Source organism: Haliotis rufescens, unplaced genomic scaffold (assembly GCF_023055435.1).
Source record: "Haliotis rufescens isolate VD_foot unplaced genomic scaffold, xgHalRufe1.0.p SCAF_37, whole genome shotgun sequence".
Lineage (NCBI taxonomy): Eukaryota > Metazoa > Mollusca > Gastropoda > Lepetellida > Haliotidae > Haliotis > Haliotis rufescens.
This window is the reverse complement of record NW_025964079.1, coordinates 3,312,716-3,336,882: the sequence shown is the minus strand read 5'-3', so window position 1 is coordinate 3,336,882 and position 24,167 is coordinate 3,312,716. Positions and strand designations below refer to the sequence as shown.

The 24,167-nt window shown below is 40.9% G+C and overlaps 1 protein-coding gene across 5 annotated transcripts in view; it reads right to left on the bottom strand.

The window, feature by feature from the left end:
* LOC124144312 (zinc finger MYND domain-containing protein 11-like) overlaps nt 1-24,167 on the bottom strand; it is a 42,498-nt gene that overhangs the window by 4,309 nt on the left and 14,022 nt on the right. For 2 of the 5 annotated variants that reach the window (XM_046513654.2, XM_046513655.2), the window contains 11 exons: nt 23,641-23,721; nt 22,168-22,339; nt 20,695-20,753; nt 18,883-18,960; nt 17,550-17,668; nt 15,181-15,254; nt 13,655-13,860; nt 13,022-13,045; nt 5,358-5,492; nt 3,680-3,850; nt 2,485-2,670 (listed from right to left, as the gene is read on the bottom strand). In XM_046513654.2, the coding sequence (XP_046369610.1) occupies nt 2,485-2,670; nt 3,680-3,850; nt 5,358-5,492; nt 13,022-13,045; nt 13,655-13,860; nt 15,181-15,254; nt 17,550-17,668; nt 18,883-18,960; nt 20,695-20,753; nt 22,168-22,339; nt 23,641-23,721 (1,305 nt within the window). The remainder of the gene's footprint in view (nt 1-2,484; nt 2,671-3,679; nt 3,851-5,357; nt 5,493-13,021; nt 13,046-13,654; nt 13,861-15,180; nt 15,255-17,549; nt 17,669-18,882; nt 18,961-20,694; nt 20,754-22,167; nt 22,340-23,640; nt 23,722-24,167) is intronic. The other 3 variants (XM_046513657.2, XM_046513656.2, XM_046513658.2) reach the window with 3 other exon arrangements.

Here is a 24,167-nt window from a genome sequence, read left to right as displayed (position 1 = left end):
ACATCAAACAGTCGTAGGAAGAGCTGACAAACGTTCAAATTAATATTTACAACTTACAGTCATGTTTCCACACCATAAATTCTTATAATTCATTGACAAACATGAGCGAGTGTGTGAATATGGTCTTACGCAGATTTTAGCAAAAATACATCAAAATCACGGCTTCACACATTGAACCCACGTGGTTGGCAAACATGAAGTGTCATCTCCAAGTTCAAGAAAATTTCAATAAGAAGTACAAAAGTGCCAACATAATTCAATAGTTTACATTTTTTTATGAACAAGGTTATATTGATAAAGTTTTCTCAAAACAATTTCCAGAATTCTATGGCATCACGCTACTAGTGGCTTCTGTCCAGCTCTACTAGTGGTTACTGCCCCACTACCAAACAAGTGAAGATCCAGGGTAAAATAGGTTTTCCTCAACCCATGCTTGTTGTAAAAGGTGACTATGCTTGTCGTAAGAGGCAACTAGTGAGGTGGTTAGGCCTGTTGACTTGGTTGATGCATGTCATTGTATGATCGATGCTCATGATGTCAATCACTGGGTTGTCTGGTCCAGACTCGATTATTTACAGACTGCCGTCATATAGCTGGAATATTGCCGAGTGCAGCATTAAACAACAAACAAATTTAAGTGTCTACTGCCAAGCTCTATTAGTGCTAGCTGTCCTACCACTAAAGTGCAAATAACCCACTAAAAACACTTCCTAAGTTCTTAAAGAACCAGGGATTTTAGGGATTTGTCAGCACCTACAGGGCCACTCCAACAGTGCCTGCATGTCTTTCTAAATGCCTACAGAACAGCCACTCCAACAGTGCCTGCATGTCTTTCCAAATGCCTACAGAAGAGCCACTCCAACAGTGCCTACAGAACAGCCACTCCAACAGTGCCTGCATGTCTTTCTAAATGCCTGCAGGACAGCCGCTCCCACAGCACATGCATGTCTTTCTAAGTGCCTACAGAACAGCCACTCCAACAGTGCCTGCATGTCTTTCTAAATGCCTACAGAACAGCCACTCCCACAGCACATGCATGTCTTTCTAAATGCCTACAGAACAGCCACTCCAACAGTGCCTGCATGTCTTTCCAAATGCCTACAGAACAGCCACTCCAACAGTGCCTACAGAACAGCCACTCCAACAGTGCCTGCATGTCTTTCTAAATGCCTGCAGGACAGCCGCTCCCACAGCACATGCATGTCTTTCTAAGTGCCTACAGAACAGCCACTCCAACAGTGCCTGCATGTCTTTCTAAATGCCTACAGAACAGCCACTCCCACAGCACATGCATGTCTTTCTAAATGCCTACAGAACAGCCACTCCAACAGTGCCTGCATGTCTTTCTAAATGCCTACAGAACAGCCGCTCCCACAGCACATGCATGTCTTCTAAATGCCTACAGAACAGCCACTCCAACAGTGCCTGCATGTCTTTCTAAATGCCTACAGAACAGCCACTCCAACAGTGCCTACAGAACAGCCACTCCAACAGTGCCTACAGAACAGCCACTCCAACAGTGCCTACAGAACAGCCACTCCCACAGTGCCTGCATGTCTTTCTAAATGCCTACAGAACAGCCACTCCAACAGTGCCTGCATGTCTTTCCAAATGCCTACAGAACAGCCACTCCAACAGTGCCTGCATGTCTTTCCAAATGCCTACAGAACAGCCACTCCAACAGTGCCTGCATGTCTTTCCAAATGCCTACAGAACAGCCACTCCAACAGTGCCTGCATGTCTTTCCAAATGCCTACAGAACAGCCACTCCAACAGTGCCTGCATGTCTTTCTAAATGCCTACAGAACAGCCACTCCCACAGCACATGCATGTCTTTCAAAATGCCTACAGAACAGCCACTCCAACAATGCCTACAGAACCACTCCATTAGTGCCTACAGAACCAATCCATTAGTGCCTGCATGTCTTTCTAAATGCCTACAGAACACCCGCTCCAACAGTGCCTACAGAACCACTCCATTAGTGCATGCAGCCCCACTACTGCCTTCAGACCTATTCCACCAGTGCCTTCAGACCTATTCCACCAGTGCCTTCAGACCTATTCCACCAGTGCCTTCAGACCTATTCCACCAGTGCCTTCAGACCTATTCAACCAGTGCCTTCAGACCTATTCAACCAGTGCCTTCAGACCTGTTCCACCAGTGCCTTCAGACCTATTCAACCAGTGCCTTCAGACCTATTCCACCAGTGCCTTCAGACCTATTCAACCAGTGCCTTCAGACCTATTCAACCAGTGCCTTCAGACCTGTTCCACCAGTGCCTTCAGACCTATTCAACCAGTGCCTTCAGACCTGTTCCACCAGTGCCTTCAGACCTATTCCACCAGTGCCTTCAGACCTGTTCCACCAGTGCCTTCAGACCTATTCCACCAGTGCCTTCAGACCTGTTCCACCAGTGCCTTCAGACCTATTCCACCAGTGCCTTCGGACCACTGCCAGGTGCCTATTGCTCAGTGCCAACTCACCCACTGCTTCTTCTTGGTCTGTGATATGTCCTGCTTGTGTTTCTGGGCCAGCTTCTTCATCTCTTCCATGTACTGCTCTTTACACTTCTCCTCTGCCTGCCGCTTGGCCCGATCAATCTCACGCTGCGTATTGGTCAGAGCTCGCGACACTGCTTGCTGCTTGTCCTCCTCAAAGTCCTTCTTTAACTGAAATAGAACATGCCATCAGGTTGTAAAAATGTTTTACTTCAAACACTTCATACACAAAGTCACAGAATGGTTTGTCAAAACTTTGTCAACATTACCTATGCGACCCAGTGAAGATGCCCAAGTTTTGTTTTTTATTCCAGCTATATGATGGCGGTCTGTAAATAATTAAGTCTGGAGCAGACAATCCAGTGATTGACATTATGAGCATCAATACACGTAATTGGGATACGATGACATGGATCAACCAAGTCAGTGAGCCTGACCACCCGATCCCATTAGTCACCTCTTACGACAAGCAAAGCCACCTTTTACGGCAAGCATGAGTTGCGGAAGACCTATTCTATCGCAGACCTTCCCGGGTCGCCTACATTTTGTAAATTATTCCAAGACAGTGTATTTCATTTTTCTTGATCAGTGTTACCATTTCTTTTTACTAGCCTCTGCATGGGGTGAAACAAACATCTTAAATAGAGGCCATGCTATATCATGTTTATAACACTGGGTGCGCACCATCTGATATAAAAACATTTTTAAAATCGAAGCCAGCCCATCCTCAAGGTTTGAGCTTAGTGATCATGTAAATAATATGGAAATAAAAACCTCCAAAACTTTTTTCTAATATACCTCATAACATTCTTTGGATGTAAAACATGCTGCCATTGTACTACAGAAAAAAACCCAACTAAACTTGCATGGAGTGAGTTATTGAACATGGTCTTATGCTTTTAGAATCACCTAAGCATCATCAAGGCAGGGGACACCAAGAATTGCCAATTTTTGTGTTTTCCTACCGACGAGCATTGACAAATAGGCTTTGTCACCAACACATTTATCAGACTGGCTGATAAAGGGCATGAACTTGAAATATGCCACAATTCAAACAGATTCTGCAAAGCAGTACGGAATGTTTTTTTGGAAACAATCTGCTGAAGAATATGCCATCAGAAATTTTCACAGGAAAAAGCAGATATTATGCATCATTTGACAAAGATGGAAGCTGGCTTACCCTTTCCTCCAGCTTCGAGAGAGCTTGATCCTTCTGTTCTTTGAGCTCTTTCTTCAAAGTCTCAAACTCAATGTTATTTTTGGATGTCTTCTCCTCATTGACACCTCCACTACTTGGGTGAACTGGTGACTTCTTCACTTCATCTGTCTGTATAGAGACGGCATGCACTTTCTGAAATACAAGGCATGAACAGCTGCATATCATGCTGACCTCACCTTATAACCTACAACAGTATCACCGCCGTCATATAGCTGGAATATTGCTGAGTGCGGTGTTAAACAACAATCAACAGTATCTTGAAGGGTGCTTTTGTCAAAGAGTATCTGTTCCTGTCATGAAAATCTTCCTTTATAAATTTTCTCTGGGGGAATTTCTCCTATGGATAAATTTTACTTGGAATTTTTTTCCATGAGCAAGAATTTTGTTCCCCCATATTTCTGTACCGGTAAGTGTTTTAGGTCCAGCATAAATTTCATAGTGAAAATGTTTCCTAACCCTGGTATATAAATGTAATCATCTGGACTTCAAATATGAAAGTCGATTTCTTCGAATCACTGAAAATTTGTTCCACATGCATGTCCTCAATTTGATTTTGTGAGATACATTTATTCTGGCAATACTTGTTCTGGATGGAACTACATGTAATTCAATGTGGAGTGAGTGAGTGAGTATGGTTTTACGTCGCTTTTAGCAATATTCCAGCAATATCACTGCGGGGAACACCAGAAATGGGCTTCACACATTGTACCCATGTCGGGAATCAAACCTGGGTCTTTGGTGTGACGAGCGAACGCTTTAACCACTAGGCTACCCGAACACCCCAATTCCATGTGGAACTGATCATTGTTGAGACCTGCATTGTATCAAATGTACCGAAACTGAGTCCCATGTGACTTGACTGGACTAGGTCTAAATGAAAAAGCTTAGGTCCATTCAAGTTCAAGTCATTCATAACCCACAAGGCATATCAGTTTTGCCATCAATAATACCCTAAATTGTTTCTGCACTAATGAAAATGTTGTGTGTTTGTTTTTTGTAAAAAGCAGCACTCAGCAATATTTCAGTTATATGATGGTGGCAAATAAATAATCGTGTCTGGACCAGAAAATCTGGTAATCTGATAACTGTGAGCAACAATCCATGCAGCTGGAGAATGATGATACCCAACCAAGTGAGTGAGTGAGTTGGGTTTAACGCCGCTTTTAGAGTATTACAGTTATATCACAGCGGGTCAGCTTAATGTAGGAGGAAAGCCCAAAGTGATGCAGGTCTCAGACGTTTATCATTTAGGTGAAACCCACGAGCACAGGTATGGTGCTGACAAACCTAGAAACATAGTCAGGGCGAACCGGGATTCGAACTCACAATCATAGGTTTCTGGCGTGCCCAAGGGACGCTACTCTGCACAGCAAATCGCAGCGCCTGAGACAACTGTGCCACCCATGTCCCCCCATACCCAACCAAGTCAAGAGTTAGTGGATCCAATTCCCTGTTTAAACATGTTTTTAAATGACCAGACATCTGTTACCTAAATCTGAGAACCCAAAGAACATCAGTTCACATCCTGTTTATCATCCATATAGACCCAAAGATGGATATCTAAAATACATCATGACTTTTTCAACAAACAAAGTAAACGTATGTTTGACCTGACAAGCTTAAAACTTGTAAAGCTTACTGGTTTGATTGTTTGCGTCGATGAAGTTGTGGTATATATTATTGGTGGTGGAGGAGGTGTTGACATCTTGGATGGTGATCGTGCTCGGTTGTCTTCACTGGACGTGACTACCAAGGAATCTTCTGGAGATGAGGCCTGGAAGAGAAGGTGTGTATGACGGCAGGTCTAATAGCACTACAAACAACCAGAGTTACAAATTCATGTTTTTCACTAGAATGAAAAGATTACGTAAGTTGCAGTCAACCTGATAGTAAAGGTGTCAGTCCACAAGGAAATGTCACGAGTACTTCCTAAATTTACCAGTGTCTTATGTTAATTTCCAACCCTAATAACAACATGTTTATCAAGATTGTTTGTTTGTTGTTTAACGCCGCACTCAGCAATATTCCAGCCATAAGACAGCAGTCTGTAAATAATCGAGTCTGGACCAGACAATCCAGTGATTGACATTATGAGCATCGATCCACGCAAATGGGATACGATGACATGCATCAACCAAGTCAGCGAGCCTGACCACCCGATCCCTTTAGTCGCTTCTTAACATAAGCATAGTCACCTCTCACGGCAAGCATAGGTTGCTGAAGACCTATTCGACCCCGGATCTAATCAAGCCACAATAGTTTAAGTAGTAGTTCAGGATCTTTCTATCAAACATTTTTCTTACGGTGACAAATGTTCAAAGGAAGAGTAAGTAGTGAGTAGTGGTTTTAGCAATATATATTCCAACAATATCATGTCAGAAGGGCCCCCAGCTTGATAACGGTGTAGGAATCTACATCGAAATATCGCTAAAAGCCAGACATTGCTATCCATAAAGTTGTATGATTTCTTATTGTCCAGTTTATGTGTGCAAAAATGAACATTCATTGCTGGCTTCATACAATAAACATCATTCCAAGGTGTTTTTATCATAAGTTAAAGAAACCAATTTCAAGCATTCCAATATGATTTTAGAAGTGTACTCTACATCAGCAAATTTTGAACCCTGACATGTTGGTACGATGTTTTTTGTAACCTCCATCCCTTTTAATATATTTGGCTTGCATTTCTTTTCAACACATTGAGTCTTTTCAGAAAACACGAAAATCCAACGTTCACCCAATGCTAAAAACAGGCAAATGATATTTCGAATACACTTGAAATTACTCATGAACATTTTCATGAAGGTAGAGCTTTCATAATGTTATTACTGAGAAAAAGATAAGTCACTTATGTCTGATATTGATATGTATCGAGTGAGTGAGTGAGTGAGTGAGTGAGTGAGTGAGTGAGTGAGTGAGTGAGTTGTGTTTTAATGCCACTTTAATCAGTATTCCAGTTATATCATGGCGTGTCAGCTTAATGTGGAAGGAAAGCCCAAAGTGATGCAAGTCTCATGAGCATTGGTGTGGTGCTGACAAACCCAGAAAAATAATTGAGGCGAATGGGGATCTGAACCCACAATAACAGGTTTCCTTTGTGCCTCTGCACAGCAAATTGTAGCACCATAAACGACTGGGCCACCAAGCTCCTGGTATTCATCTAGACATGTTTAGTTCCAGTTCCAGTGTTGAAGTACTTGACATTGTTTTACCAGTGGTCTAACACAACATATCACTTACCGTATTCGACGTAATAAGCGCCCAGGGTGCTCTCAAAATTAAAAATAGGTGGCTCTTATTAGAATATAAGTTTGGTGAGCAAAGAAAAGAGAGTTGAAAAGATCGTAAATTTTGTGGTTTATGCTGACAGCCTGAAATTATACAGAAGAAAAGTCTGTGTGTATTATACACGACAGATATATTTTCCAGAATTAAATTGCCCATAATTAAGGGTGCACATAACACACGAGTGCGTATTATACATGAATAAATACGTCTTGTGTACAATGATCAATTGGAAAGGATGTTCATTGAGATTGTTCACTAGCCAATATATTAGCAAATATCGCCGTGGGTGCTTATTAGGACGGGGCGCTTATTACGTCGAATACGGTAAGTAACTATCTAGTTAACATTCAACAACTTTATCACAAAGTAACTTCACTTCTGTTCAAGTACCAGCAAATTATCAATAATAAATATACTTATCAACATGGCCATAATAAATATACTGATCAATAATAAATATACTCATCATGTGAAAGACTATCTAATTCAACATAAGCAGTACAACATTCATTATGACAAAATCTAACATAAAAGTAACTAAATCGAAATAATCGTAATCTAGCTTAATAAAATCTCAATAATCTACAAATTCTCAAGCATGCATATATTAATGCTAAGGTTAATGCTATTCAGCCACATAGACTACCGGTACTGTAAAGCTAATGCCAATCTCATTAAAATAAGATCTTAGATCTCGCTACCGCTAAACAAAGATCTCAGGACATACCATTACGGGTCACGTCAGACCGACCTTGCGTGAACTTTGACCGACCAATGGAATGACCAATCAGAAGGCAGCTTTCTCGTGCTTTACGGCACAAATTTCAAATTGGCGACTACGCTTCGAAACATATTTTAACAAATTCTCGATTACAAATTTAAAACCTGAAAAAAAAAATATTCTTGAATGGCTAATAGATGGTCTAGATTGTAAGGATTCAGTCGTTAAACCCGTAACTATTGTTCGGTAAACCCCATGTTAAAGTTTTCGAGATTGCATGATTAAAAAACACATTCCGACTGTCCCTTTCATAATCTGGTAAGCGACGCACTGATTGGTCGGATGAAAGGTGGTTCTGACGTGACCCCTAATGGGATGTCTTTAGATCTTTGTTTAGCGGTAGCGAGAACTAAGGTCTGATTTTAATGAGATTGAGCTAATGCAGAATCAAGACTAAATCCAAGTTATTGAAAATTCTTGAACAGCAAAAAGTGCCATATACACCAAACATCTATGTGCTTGATTTTCAGTTTTACAAACTGAGGCAGCAGTTCAAAAGTTCAAAGGTGGATCAAAAACTCCTTAAGCGTGATATGTTTTGATGCATCCTCTCACCAAAAAAACAAAACTTTTTTGAGGAGAGATTCTTTCGCCAACGAGTTCAAGTGCTTGCTACCAGAAGGGCAGGGCATGCTAACCCTTTTAACAAACATCTGATGTTGTCAATGATTTTCAGTGATCCATTTATATCATTTTCACCTCTGTTTGGCCCATATGCCCAATGATATCTGTTTTGGCAGATATTCAAGACTGGATATTCTCTGGCATTGACATTTACTTTCACAATATAAGCTGGTAATGGCACAGAATTCTTGAGTATGCTTTAGTACTCAACTTTTACTTACCGTATTCGACGTAATAAGCGCCCCGCTCTAATAAGCGCCCACTGCGATATTTGCTAATATATTGGCTTGTGAACAATCCCATTTAGCACCCCTTCCGTGATCAGTGTACACAAGACTTATTTATTCGCGTATAATACGCACTCGTGTGTTATATGCATTCTTAATTATGGGCAATTAAATTCTGGAAAAATATATCTGTCGCATATAAACATTTTAGTCTGTCAGCATAAACCACGAAATTTATCTTTCAACTCTGTTTTTCCACCAATATAATAGTCTAATAGGAGCCCCCTATTTCTAATTTTGAGAGCGACCTGGGCGCTTATTACGTCGAATACGGTAGTTCTTTAAGCTGTTTATGTTTAGGGTGAAAATATGAAGATAAGCATGACCAGAGATTTTACTTAACAGGTATACACTGCAAATCTACAGAACAGATATCTAGGATGGAAACTTACAGATCTGTTTACCACTCAAGGTCCAAACTCAAGGAGGTAAAATATAGACATAACATCACACTTTTGAATTGCTTCCGTACTATTTAACAAAAATATGCTTTTGTTTAAAATTAACAGAAACCCCCAAATCCTCACTTTTCCTACATGTCAGTAGGAAGGTATCTTCTTATATGTATTATCTAGTCAATAAATCTAGTGGATACTTATCTTTACCAAAGTGTATTGTTTATCTGACTTATTTGTATTTGTTTGTTGTTTAACTCCACTCAGCAATATTCCAGCTATATGACTGTGGCCTGTAAATAACTGACTCTGGACCAGACCATCCAGTTATTGACATCAAGAACATCAGTCCACACATTTGGCAGACGATGACATGCACCAACAAGTCACCACGCCTGACAATCTGATTCATGTAGTTGCAGCTTACGACAAGCACGGGTTGCTGGGGGACCTTTGATCTTACCCGGTATCCTCACGGGTCATTGTTTATCTGAAGAACTATAGTTGTTTAATTAACTTACTGATCCTTTTGTGATTTGAAGATGAGAAGTTTGCTTAGAGTCATCTACTCCAGTAATTTCAAATCTATAAATCAGTTTTTGCCACCCTAGTCCCATCTTAATGACCATTTATAACAAGCACGAAGCACTAGGCACAAGATGGATGTAGTTCACACAGAGTCCTAGGACTACTAGATCATATAAGTGACGAGAAATTAGGTGAGGTGAAATTGGGTTTAACGTCGCGTCCAAGATTATTGCACTTATATAGCGACGTGCATGCACGTGTATGTGTGTGTGTGGCTGCTTGTACTAGTCCGGACTGATGCCGATTTATAGTGCTAGCTCACTGAGATATCATGCCGCAGTTTAACATGAATACCCCACTCAGACACAGTATACTGACTCCGAGCCGACCAGTCCTTGTTTTAGCCCGTTAATGCCGAGCGCCAGACAGGGTAATAACAAGTACAATATTTTAACGTCTTTTTGTATGACGCGGCTGGGGATTAAACCCCGGACCTTCCGCTTTCCGGGCGGACGCTCTACCACTAGACCACGGAGGCGGTCGACGAGAAATTAGATGGCATTACGTGAAGTTATCAGTCCAAGAATTAAAGAGCACAATGAGACCTCACTTATCTGGACTTCTGACTATCGGAAAGCTTTGGCCCTTCATTCGGAAACCAGGTTTCCACATCCTGCTGTCATATCTACTGACCAATGTGACTAAGCCTACATAAAACTGGTTCACACAAAAAGCCAACAAACTGATATGAAACTTTAGCCACAAGTCCAAAGCCCAAGTCAAGTCAAATTCTGTTTGGTTCAGTAACTCAGCTAATAACAGTCCTCATACTAACACTTAATTCTACTGAAAATGATGCTCAAGCTAGTAGTCTCAAAAGTTATTGGCACAGAATAATACAATGCTTGTCTATGTCAGATCTTGGGATGCAAAAAAGAATTCATCTCGTTAAGGGAAGCTAGTTTTAGGTAAACGCTTAGTATGTGACATTTAGGGCATCTACAGCGACTACTGAAAGTGAAGTTAATTAAAAGATCAAAGTTGATCAGCTACCAAGACATAAATGTTAGGCGTCATGACTTACAGATTCATAGATACATTGCAAAACACACGATGATACGATACATGCCTACCCATGTACCAATTTATGTTTTGGTTCTGTATTCATTCTATAAAAAGTAATATTTACAAAATTTTGCAATAAACTAGCCTGAGTATCTTACAGCTTTAAGTCTCGTTACCAATCTGTAGAGGTATAACCAAACTACACATCATGTTATAATACACAATTGGTCTACCCATATACTGAATCATATGATAATTTTGTAACAATTTCCAAAAAGTAATACCGTAATCAACGTAATAAGCGCCCAGAGTGCTCTCAAAATTAGAAACAGGATGCTCTTATTAGAATATAATTTTGGTGAAAGAGTTGAAAGATCGTAAATTTCGTTGTTTATGCTGACAACCTGAAATGATACCAAAGAAAAGTCTGTGCGTATTATACACGACAGATATATTTTTCCAGAATTTAATTGCCCGTAATTAAGGGTGCATTTTACCCACGATTGCGTATTATACACGAATAAATAAGTCTTGTGTACATTGATCTATCGGAAGGGTGCTAATTAGGATTGTTCACTAGCCAATATATTAGGAAATATCACCGTGGGCGCTTATTAGAGCGGGGCGATTATTACGACGAATATGGTATTTACAGAGTTCTGCAATAATCCAGTCTGATAACAACTACTCAGCTAGATTAACCTCACTACCTATTATGAAACAAAATGCATAAATCGCATTGCATTACACAATTAGAACAAGTCGAATAAATCAGTCATGCAAAATAAACATAGTTTACAGTCTTGTTAGTCGGGGCTGATTTTGCTCATGCTATATATTGTGATTCGCCACATCTATCAAAACATGAAGTAGGCGTAACATGCAAACCTAATAATAAGTGTTCAGATAAACAGGGTTCCACTGTATGTGTTAATAGGATGCAGTGACTATGTGCACAAGGGCTACTGAGTGTGACTAGAGTACAACACTAGGAAGTTAATATTGTTATTGTGCTCTACAGGAAGTCAGTTTGTACATCATACGGTACATTCCTAGCTCAGATGATACAAGCATCAACTCTGTCTTAGGGACCAACCACTTCACGGTCTGGGTGGAACCTGACATGTTTATTTCCTGTGAAAGGTGAGTGAGTGAGTTGGGTTTAACGCCACTTTTAACAGTATTCCAGTTTTATCACGGTGTGTCAGCTTAATGTGGGAGGAAAGCCCGAAGTGATGCAGGTCTCAGACGTTTACCACTTCGGTGAAACCCACAAGCACGGGTATGGTGCTGACAAACCAAGAAACATAATCGGGGTAAACCGGGATTCGAACCCACAATCATAGGTTTCTGGTGTGCCCAAGGGATGCAACTCTGCACAGCTTATGGCTGCGCCTTAGACAACTGGGCCACCCATGCCCCCTCCTCTGAAAGGACTGAGTGAGTGAGTTGGTGTTTATGCCACTTTGGGAAAATTTCAGAAATATCACAGTGGGGGACACCAGTAATTGTACCCATGTTGCTATCAAACCCAGGCCTTCGGCTTGACAAGTGAACACCTTAACCACTAGACTAGCCTACCGCACCACAGAAAGGAGGAACTGAACAAACTCATTTCTTTTTGTTCACAACATGAGCATTTGGGGATAAATGCAATGTTTTTATACTTACCTGACCCTGCACAGCACTGTGTAGTATCAGGTAAGGTAAACACATTTTTTTCAGGACATCCAACATGTCTAATAAACAAACATTCGTGAGTCAAAATTATTTTTTTCCAAGTATTTTCTGAAACAAAGAATTTTTTTCAAAAGATCCTATCCCTCCTCAGAATGTGAAACGACTGGTCCCTCACATGAAAACAAAATTGAAATGAGAGTGTTAGTTTATCCATGTGCTGAAAGGTTAGGTCCTGTATCTCACTGGATACTGGAGACAGATGATTAATTATATACCTTACAAGACATGTGTCGCAGAACATTCTTGTAGGTAATTATATAGAAATTAAACTGCAAAGAAGAATATGCTGTCATAAATAGTGCTGGTTATCATTCTGAACAGTCATATTAATCACTGTTAATAATCAATTGATTTTCAAATAATACTACATGTACTAGATCAATGTGATGAACATAAAGTTAATGGTATTTTACTGATCAAAAGTCTTGGCATATTGATAATCATCTTGAATGCCCTACCCAAAGGGTTAACAGATTATTTGATCTTAATTTAAACAATCCAGCACTACTTAGTAAGTTGTATACACAGCTTGAGATGAAGCGAAATTGAAGCCTATGGATGGAAAACAGAAGACGTTATTCAGCAGAAAACTTACAGATCTCTTTTTGGACTTCTTTGACTGAAATCAAACAGTAGCTTATCATACTTCTATGTGCGATGGGATCCAAACTGAAATTAAAAACCTGACCAGGGCCCCGTTCCACAAAGCGATCTTAGTGCTACGTTGATCGTAAGTCTATGATAAAATTACGACCAACTTTGCATTAAGATCGCTTTGTGGAACGGCTTCCAGGGCCCCGTTCCACAAAGCGATCTTAGCACTACGACTATCATAAGCTTATGTTAAAGTATGGGAGCTACGATCATCTAAGCGCTAAGATCGTTTTGTGTAACAGGGCCCTGGAAGCCGTTCCACAAAGTGATCTTAGTGCTACGTTGATCGTAAGTCTATGATAAAGTATGGCAGTTACGACCAACTTTGCACTAAGATCGCTTTGTGGAACGGCTTCCAGGGCCCTGTTACACAAAACGATCTTAGCGCTTAGATGATCGTAGCTCCCATACTTTAACATAAGCTTATGATAGTCGTAGTGCTAAGGTCGCTTTGTGGAACGGGATTCTGGTAGCATAACAAAGTGATACTGCTGTACCAATACCAGAAGTAAACACTACCACATGCCAGACTGTACATTACTAACAAACAACAAACAAGAACAACAATGCAAACCTTCACATGCTGGTCTGAAATACGTTTCAAAACAACTTTAGCGGCATGTACTTTTGATGGCAGGAGACTTGTTGACGTCACTTGTCGTGTGTCCGTGTCATCCTCCCAGTCCACGTCATCACTGTCGCTGTCCATGCTGGACTCGGTGACTTTCTCCCGTAACAGCTTCTGGTGGAGTTCAAGCTCTGAACATGCTTTTACAAACCCTACAAGAGAAGTCAAGATAATCAGGTGTCATTGTGAGTGAGGTGATGTGAAATTGGGTTTTACGTTGTGTCCAAGATTATTGCACTTATATGGTGACGTGCATGCACGTGTGTGTTTGTGGCTGCTTGTACTAGTCCCGACTGATGCCAATTTATAGTGCTAGCTCACTGAGATACCATGCCGCAGTTTAACATGAATACCCCACTCAGACACAGAATACTGACTCCGAGCGGACCAGTTTTAGCTCCTTAATGCCGAGCGCCAAACAGGGTAACAACAAGTACCATCTTTTAACGACTTTTGGTATGACGCGGACGGGGATCGAAACCCGGACCTTCCACTCTCTGGGCGGACGCTCTACCACTAGACCACGGATGCGTCATCATTGTGAGTGAATGGAGTTTACATTACGAGTTGTGGTATAATGCTTCCTGTGTAAAGCCAGAGACAAGTGGTATAAAACCTAATGAGGGACATACATAACCCCATGTACCCCGAGTGATCCTCCTACAACGAATTTATTTTACTGTTATGTTTTAATATGACACTGTAAAAGAATTAAAACAAAATCAGAATTGATAGAAAACAGCTGTTCGATTAAGCTGAGGTTAACTTGTTCTATGCCATGTGATTTCATTGATATGAAATTCGTGCTGCTTTTTGCTTTGAAACGGGGCATAAGGCATTTATTCTGCCTCTCAGAAATCCATGTGTAGCTTGACTTGCTCGTGGCAGGTATAAGGGATTTATTCACCTACAGAAAAATTTATTTCCTTCCATCGCAGGATACATAATAATTTATCAAGATCACGTGGACCAATCAGATCTGATCATTCAGACATGGAGGTATGACAAAGAAGATAGCTGGCAGTGTAAGCTATGATACAAGCAAACCATCTGAAAATATGTCTTCAAAAAGAATCAGATATGATGTTTGTGTCAGATCTTGGGACCCAACATAAAGAATCTCATTAAGGGAAGCTACAGTATTGACCCCCCAGTCTTACTATAGTTGGGCGATTTATTGCCACCCACCAAGATCAATGTTGAACAGAATAGTGATATTAAAACACTTCAATAATAATTGATCACATAATGCTTTTGTTGAATGGTGGTTTAACAATCAAATTTGATTCATAAACACGAGTACTCAGCTACCATGACATATCCAAGGGTGTCATTATTCACTGACCTATAGATGCAAATTTTTTTAGTCTTTTATTTTAATTCTGGGAAATATTCAGCTTTAGAATTCCCATGGAGTTGATATCATAAATAAACCGTCCAGTTGGAGTTATTTCAGTTGTAGAGCACCATACCTGCAGTCCGCTTCACTGTGAGACTTCTGACATTGGTTGAGATAGGCTTGATCTTTCCTTCAGGGATCACAGCTCTGAAAAGCATCACATCCGAACCAAGTTCAACACAAATACTATCTGTCACTTTATACATTTGCAAGCACTTATGCCCCCCTTTCACTACGACCACGAATATCCCGAATCACCCCGAATCGTAAACTTTCGAAAATCATGATGATTTGGCCAATAATGCAAACTTTCGTGGCTAATCGGGTTGAAAAATATGAAGAATGCCAGGAATGGGTTAAGAAACATGTACGAATTACAAGATTCATGTACGGATCATGTACGATTGTAAGAATCACCTACGACTAAGTTACGAAAATATGCCAAATGTTAATCTTACTTAATTCTTACATGATTCGTAGTTGACTCGGGACATTTGTGGCTGTTTCAGGATGTTTTTGGGTTGAGGACAAGACATTTTAGGAGCCACGAATCGCTAAGAATAGCCAAGAATGCAAAAGAATGGATTTTGAAGCTGTTTTGGAACATAAGAATTAATTACGAATGGATTACGATACAGCCACGAAATTGCAATTCGGGGACCCTTCCACGAAAGTTTTTGACAAACAAATTCTATGAACTCCCGCGAACTGTACTAATGTTTGGGAATCAAATAAGATTCACTTAAGAACTCCAAGAAATGATTGAGATTTATCTATGAACATGAAAATTTACTATTCGGGGTGATTCGGGGTATTTGTGGTCGTAGTATAATGGGGGCTTAACATAGGGTACAAGTTGGCTAAAAGGTAATAAAGGCTTTAAGTTATGTAGCATGTCAACTTCTAACATGTTCTTTTGACATAAAACAATTGTGTTAGTTTTGGATCTATTATAATGACTAAGATATAAAGATTGTATTTACATAATTCAAGGATTTGGTAACCAAAAACTTCCAATTACATTCAGTGAGTGAGTGAGTGAGTGAGTATGGTTTTACGCCGCTTTTAGCAATATTCCAGCAATATCACGGCGGGGGACACCACAAATGGGCTTCACACAATGTACCCATGTCGGGAATCGAACCCGGGTCTTCGGCGTGACGAGCGAACGCCAGTGAGTGAGTGAGTTGGGTGGGTGAGTTGGGTGAGTTGGGTGAGTTGGGTGAGTTGGGTGAGTGAGTTTACGCCGCTTTTAACAGTATTACAGTTATATCACGGCGTGTCAGCTTAATGTGGGAGGAAAGCCCGAAGTGATGCAGTTCTCAGACGTTTACCACTTCGGTGAAACCCACGAGCACGGGTATGGTGCTGACAAACCTAGAAACATAATCGGGGCAAACTGGGATTCGAACCCACAATCATAGGTTTCTGGCGTGCCCAAGGGACGCAACTCTGCACAGCGAATCGCGACGCCTTAGACGACTGGGCCACCTGTGCCCCACATATACAAAGAAATAAATCCTGATTGACAAAGTATTTTGTTGATATCTTTAGATTCTCTGGGTTAATATGTTCTCTATTTCAGCTTCAGAATATATACATGAAGATCCAGGTTAGAAATGGTCGTCACCAGCCCATGCCGGTTGTAAGAAGTGACTATCAGGGTTGGACGGTCAGGCTCGCTGACTTAGTTCATACAGGTCATCGTATCCCAATTGTGTAGATCCATGCTCATGATGTCAGCCACTGGATTCTCAGGTCCAGACTTGATAATCTACAGACCGTCGTCATATAGCTGTACTATTGCTAAGCGCCAAACAACAAACAATTAATCAGAATATATTCCAACCTATTTGATAGTCATCATTACGTCACTTCAACCAGGTATACTATCAATTTTTCTATTGGACATTGTTCTTGTTTTGGATTAAAGATCAACATTATTCCAGCTTTATGACAGAGTCCTGCAAATAATCACGTCTGGACCAGGCTAACCAATGATTGATGTCATGAGCAATGTCCTATGCCGTCTTGTTACGATGACACACATTCAACCAAGTCACCTGATCCATTTTGTCGCTTTGTGCAAGAGATGACAAATCCTCCCGGCGCCAACAATAGCAAAAGGCACCACTTCAGGCCCTGGGTGTCATTGTACAAAACAACCTTAGCACTACGACAGTTGTAAGTCTATGTTAAGGTATGGGAGTTACGATCACCTTAGCGCTAAGATCGCTTTGTACAACGGCATCCAGGTTAAAAAAAGTACCAAGTTTGGATGAAAAATCTTTCACGGTTTTCAAGTTATGCAGGCGGACATATGGATGGACCAGGGGATGACCATATCCCAACCCCACCGCATTATATCCCGGGGGATAAGAAGCATGGTTGCTGGGGACCTTTTCTAACCTGGACTCCCTATGGTGAGTAGCTCTACCATACCTTTGGTGGTATCCTCCAAAGAATCGAACATCATATTTTCCAGCTACAACCTTTATTACTTTTGCTGGCCAGAAGCTGAAACCTTTCTGCTTAGCATACACAAGTTCATGGGCAGGATTCTGAAACATTCATTTGAAAAACTATTCATGCATTCAACCAGGGAACATATTCTATTGTCAGTTCTATCTAGTGAGTGAGTTGGGTTTAACGCCGCTTTTAACAGTATTCCAGTTACATCACGGCGTGTCAGCTTAATGTGGGAGGAAAGCCCAAAGTGATGCAAGTCTAAGACGTTTACCACTTCCGTGAAACCCACAAGCACGGGTATGGTGCTGACAAACCTAGAAACATAATCGGGGTGAACCGGGATTCGAACCCACAATCATAGGTTTCTGGCGTGCCTAAGGGACGCAACTCTGCACAGCGAATTGCGGCGCCTTAGACGACTGGGCCACCCGTGCCCCCTCAGTTCTATCTAGCAAATAATACATTTCTGTAAATAAACTTCCACAAAAAAAATCTGCATTATCTAGAAAACTACATGAGTCGACAACAGGCTTTAGTATACTTATGTAGCATATTGAGATATGAATCTTGGAAATAGTCTGTAAAATTGTATGAAGAGAGGGTATAGCATTTAGCACTTGTATTATATTATATATGTCGGGTCCTGGTACAAACAGTGACCTACATATTTTCACCTTCTCCCCATTCTTAGAAGTGAGTTTAAAGCCACTTTGAATATTTTAGTTCTATCATGGCATATCAGCATCATGTGGCGGGAAAGCCTGAAGTTTGCAGGCCTTAGAGTGAGTGAGTATGGTGTTACGCCGCTTTTAGCAATATTCCAGCAATATCACGGCGAGGAACACCTGAAATGGGCTTCACACATTGTACCCATGTTTGGAATCGAACCCGGGTCTTCGGCGTGACAAGCGAACGCCTTAACCACTAGGCTACCCGACCACCCCTTAGATGTTTACCACTAAGGTGAATCCTATGAGCAAGGGAATGGTGCTGACAAACCTAGAAACGTGATCAAGGTAATTCTGGGAATTGAACCCCCCAACATTTCTGGGATACCTAAGAGATAACTTGAAGAGCTTGAGTTAGTGAGTATGGTTTTACGCCGTTTTTAGCAATATTCCAGCAATATCACGGCGGGGGACACCAGAAATGGGCTTCACACATTGTACCCAAGTAGGAAATCGAACCCATTTTTTTTGGCGTGACAAGCAAACCCTTTAACCACAAGGCTACCCGACCGCACCGGTCAGTCTTGGAAGGTTAGACAGGCACAGTTTACAGAAATCTATATGCGACCAATACTTACACATGGCTGACAAAACCAGTTTGGAGGTTTGGCATTTGATAAATAATAACAATTAGGACATTGCTGAATTTCATCCAACTGAAAAATAAGCAAAACATAATTATAGCAACAACCTTTTTTGTCTAGTTTATCAGCGTAAAATACTAAAGAAATTTTCTAAAAGAAAATGATGAATAAGAGAGGGATATATACAACATAGCTTGAGTGAGTATGGTTTTACGCCGCTTTTAGCACTGTTCCAGCATTATCACGGCGGGGTACACCAGAAATGGGCTTCACACATTGTACCCATGTCGGGAATCGAACCCGGGTCTTCTGCATGACGAGCGAACGCTTTAACCACTAGGCTACCCGACCGCCCCACAAAGCATGATCGCACATGGCCCCATGTACAGAGCACAGGTCAAAAAGGAGATGGTGGAAGGGTACCATGTTTGGCAGCTTGATTCCTGAGTGAGTGAGTGAGTATGGTTTTACGTCTCTTTCAGCAATATTTCAGCGATATAACAGCAGGGGAGACCAGAAATGGGCTTCACACATTGTACCCATGTGGGAATCGAACCCGGGTTTTTCGGCTTGACAAGCAAATGCTTTAACCACAAGGCTACCCCACTGCCCCTTGATTCCAGAGAGTTTCTAAAGCCTTGGTCCTGCCCAATACTGAAGAACATATTATATGTGGCAAGTGACTTTGTTGAACTATGCCTCTGTTCACCTAGCAGTGAATGAGTACCCAGTAGGACAAGATGGTAAAACATTTTACAGGCATCTTGGGTTGTATACTTCTCATGGAACTGAGAATGAAAATTGCGTGCAATATCACCAGTACTCATCACGACTTTTGTGTGATATGGCAAACACAATCAGGAGGTCTTATAGCACAACTTCACTCCCCCCTCTTTTCCAGGTAAAAATCATTCATAACCATGACAACAGTCTTGTGATTCAAGGGCTCACTCAGAGGAAGTCACGATTTTGAAAGGAGACTTGCTATATTTATGCCGAACTTTATTTCATAAGCATGATAAGATGAATCTTGATTAAATGGATTAAAGAGTCTTTATCCTAAGTCAAACTAGTCACAGGGTTTGTAAAGTCTTGAACAAGACAACCTATGCAAATGTTTAGTCACTGATAGCATAGAATCAGTGCAGTATAACCATGAACAACACCGCTTTGAAAATGTTGAACAGTATTTCACATTCATGAGGGAGGAAAGCCCAAAGTGATGCAGGCCTTGGACGTTTACCACTTTTGTGAAACCCACACGTACGGATTTTTGAACTGACAATGCAGGAAACCTAATCAGAGCAAATCTGGCACAGCAACACGGTCATGGGATACCTAAGGGACACAACACTGCACAACAACTGTGATGCTCCAGATGACAGGGCCACCTGTGCCCCTGATAACATAGACATGGTAGAGGTGAAATGGGGTTTAACGTGTCCAAGATTATTGCACTTATATAGCGACATGCATGCACGTGTGTGTCTGCTTGTACTAGTCCAGACTTATGCCGATTTATAGTGCAAGCACACTGAGATACCATGATGCAGTTTAACATGAATACCCCACTCAGACACAGTATACTGACTCCGAGCCGACCAGTCCTTGTTTTAACCCCTTAATGCCGAGCGCCAGACAGGGTAACAACAAGTACCATCTTTTAACGTCTTTTGGTATGCCGGTCCCGGGCATCAAACCCCGGACCTTCCGCTCTCTGCGGGGACGCTCTACCACTAGACCACAGAGGCAGTCTAGACATGGTAGAAGAGTCATATGACCTGAAAATGGTGATGGGCTACTTACATCATATTTACAATCTCTTATCATTATTCTGGCCAGCTCAGCCATTCCACCTTTCTCATCTGTAACAAACAGGAACATTCATACACTGCCTATGCCAATCTGATGCAAAAAGCATTTACACATAGCTTAAAATATCTCTGACATGTTTGGCTAAATTGAAGAAAGAAGAAAAAGGATGCTATCTTTCAAAATAGTTCTTCAAAATGACCAGGCAATTCTTGAAGCCATCTTGCATCGTGTCCAAGGGCTATTGTCCTGGTTAAGTGAGTCATTGACCTTTAAGTGGACAATGGGGATGAACATTTTAGAATATAAATGTATGATCTTGCATAAACATGATAAAAGCTGAAAAAGTATTTTGCTGTTGTAACATTGGTTGGTTGTTTAACGCCGCACTCAGCAATATTCCAGCTATATGACAGCGGTCTGTAAATAATCGAATCTGGACCAGACAATCCAGTGATTGACAGCATGAGCATCGACCCACGCAATCTGGATCGATGACATGTATCAACCTAGTCAGCGAGCCTGACCACCCGATCCCGTGAGTTGCCTTTTAGACAAGCATAGTCTTCTTTTATGGCAAGTATGGGTTGCTGAAGACTCGGAATATTGGTAACCATGGTAACCATAATACAATAATGTCATCGATCCATTGTAGTCTCTGTGCCCTTTTGAATCATCTCTTACAGGGATGTGATTCTGGACATTTCCCACCTCAGAATCTCCATTAGTGAGGGAGCAGGTTGCAGCATTAGAAAATGGAACTAGTCCTATAGTCCTTGCCAAACTAGTAGAAATTTACCCTTAAGTGATTTTGCTACATGTTATCATTATAAGGAGTAGTTGACTAAAACTGTCAGTTTCTATCGCTGTGGTTGTGCTTTAACACAGATTTGAACATCATTTCATTAATATTGTGCCAGCATAATGTGGCAAGAAGCCCGCAATAACCCTTTTTGGATTGGTTGGTTAGTTGGTTGGTTGTTTAATGCCGCACTCAGCAATATTCCAGCTATATGACGGCGGTCTGTAAATATTCGAGTCTGGACCAGACATTCCAGTGATTAATATCATGAGCATCGATCCACGCAATTGGGATCGATGACATGCATCAACCAAGTCAGCGAGCCTGACCACTTTTTGGAAGCTCAGATTGAGTGACTATGGGCTTACACTGCTCTTAGTGATATTCAAGCAATATCATGGCAGAGGAAGATAGATGTGGTCTTCACCACATTGTATCCATGTGGACATTCAAACCCAGGCCTTTGGCATGATGAGTGAACACCTGAACAACAAGGCTATCCATCAGCCCGAGATGTTGTGATTGACCAAGGGTCATATTTGGGTTGAATCTGGGTTCACTGCCAACGGTGGCATCCTAGGCTACAAGGCCTTTCATGCTATCTGCAACACAATGATGGCTTGATCTGTGACTTTTATCCCGTAAACAGACATGTTTTAACTCACCTCCATATAACAGAAAGACATTATGAAGCACATTTTGGGCATCTGCTAGGAACTCCTCAAGGCACTTGTATTTCTTGGCCTGAACCTTTGTTTCCATGGTGTTCAGATCCATGGGCATGTAGAGGAAACGATTAAACTCCTCGGTGTGGCCGATTCGATGTAGTTCTCTGGTCTGAAACAGTCATGTGTACAGTGAACAGTGGACAAAAGCCACACATGCCCAAGGACATTATTGATAGTCACATATAAATTGTTTGATAGGCATTACTTGACGGGTGACAAGGTAGACAAAATTTTATGGATAACAACTTCTTAAATACTGTAAAAAGCGGCGTTTCGGTATAGATCCTTATACCGTTGTCTTGCTAAGGATCTATACCGAAATGTAGCTTTTCAAAGAAATAAAGAAGTTGTTATCCATAAAATTGTGTCCACCTTGTAGTCACATATAGCAGTGTATATTTATCATCCAAAACTGGCTCCCACAGGAGATATCGTTTGGATGCAATCAAGCGATATCTACACTGTATATATCGGCTGCAATGAAATTACATCACACTGCTTTTCAGACCATTGTGACGCCACTGGTTACCATGACGTCACAATCAAATGACATCACTAATGGCTCTGCTACTGAAGTTGTTAGCAGTACTTTTTTACACTGAAGACACTGCTAATTACTGTCAACAAATTGAAAAAGCTGGAAGAATGATGTTGGATGATAAATAAAATCTCACCCTTGTGTCCTTTTGACAAGACAAGCCTCGGAATTTTTCCACTTTTATCAACTCGTGTTGATATACTTGATATCAAGAGACACTTGGGTGAGATTCTCTATATACACACTTAGATGCAGCTGATGTCACAAATTGGATCAAAATGAAGCCTAAAGATTGTTGCACTAAACATGCCAAAATTCACATGACTGTAACTGATCCCAGTGTAAGAGAACATTCCACAGCTGATTTGGTCAAAGACGCTTAAGTCACAATTGAGGATTTTCCAACAATTTGATGTATTTACAAAGTCTGCAGTAGGTTTTCTAGAAAGCCAGTGCATGCAAAATCTTTTGATTAAAGTTTAGACAACATATCTAGGTACAATGTTGTCTTTTCATTGTGAGTTAATGGGGTATCGAGTACAGTGCACACCTATTTCCAACAATAACAACTGTGTAGATTGGTGTGCGCCATGATACCTAACACCAGAATACCATGTCAACCAATCAATAATGAAGTACGCATTTCAATCCTGTTATTACATTAACATTTTATATCTGGACTGTGGGATGGTATCATACATGACGGGGGAACTGATTTGATTTGACACGTGACTGGCCAGAGATATGTTCACGAAATTTTGCATCCTGTCATTGTTCCATTCTCTAGTTATCAGCAGAAATTTTCAACTGCATGGTGACAATGACAGACAACATCGAGCTGATGTGAGGCTTGATAAAGAATTTCCGCTTACCTTCTCTTTGAGACGTAGCACAGTGTAACTCAGTAAAGTGTTGAGCAGTTTCTTTTTGATTTTGTTTCTCTTTTTACCTGCCTGGAAACACAATGACAACATGAACATCTCGCAGACCTCCAATGTGGTCAAGACATAGCAAAACATCTCCTAACAAAGTACCTTACAAACTACTACATAAACACAATGAGTGAGTGAGTGAGTGAGTTGGGTTTATCGCCACTTTTAACATTATTCCAGTTATATCACGGCGTAAACACAATGAGCATTGTCTTATACAATACTTCTCAGCAATCACATATCCCAATATCACTGATAAGGATACCGATCGTGTATTCTTATGTTAACCACACTTTAAACATGTTAAACTTTACATCTTTTGACATTATAGAAATATATAGCCTATTCTAAGCAGGATCTCATTTACCATGCTAAAATATTTACCACCTATGATAATCTTTTTAAAATGATGTTTTTCTGATCTTAAGGATTTGGGTCTGAAAAGATACAGGTATCACCTATGCTTA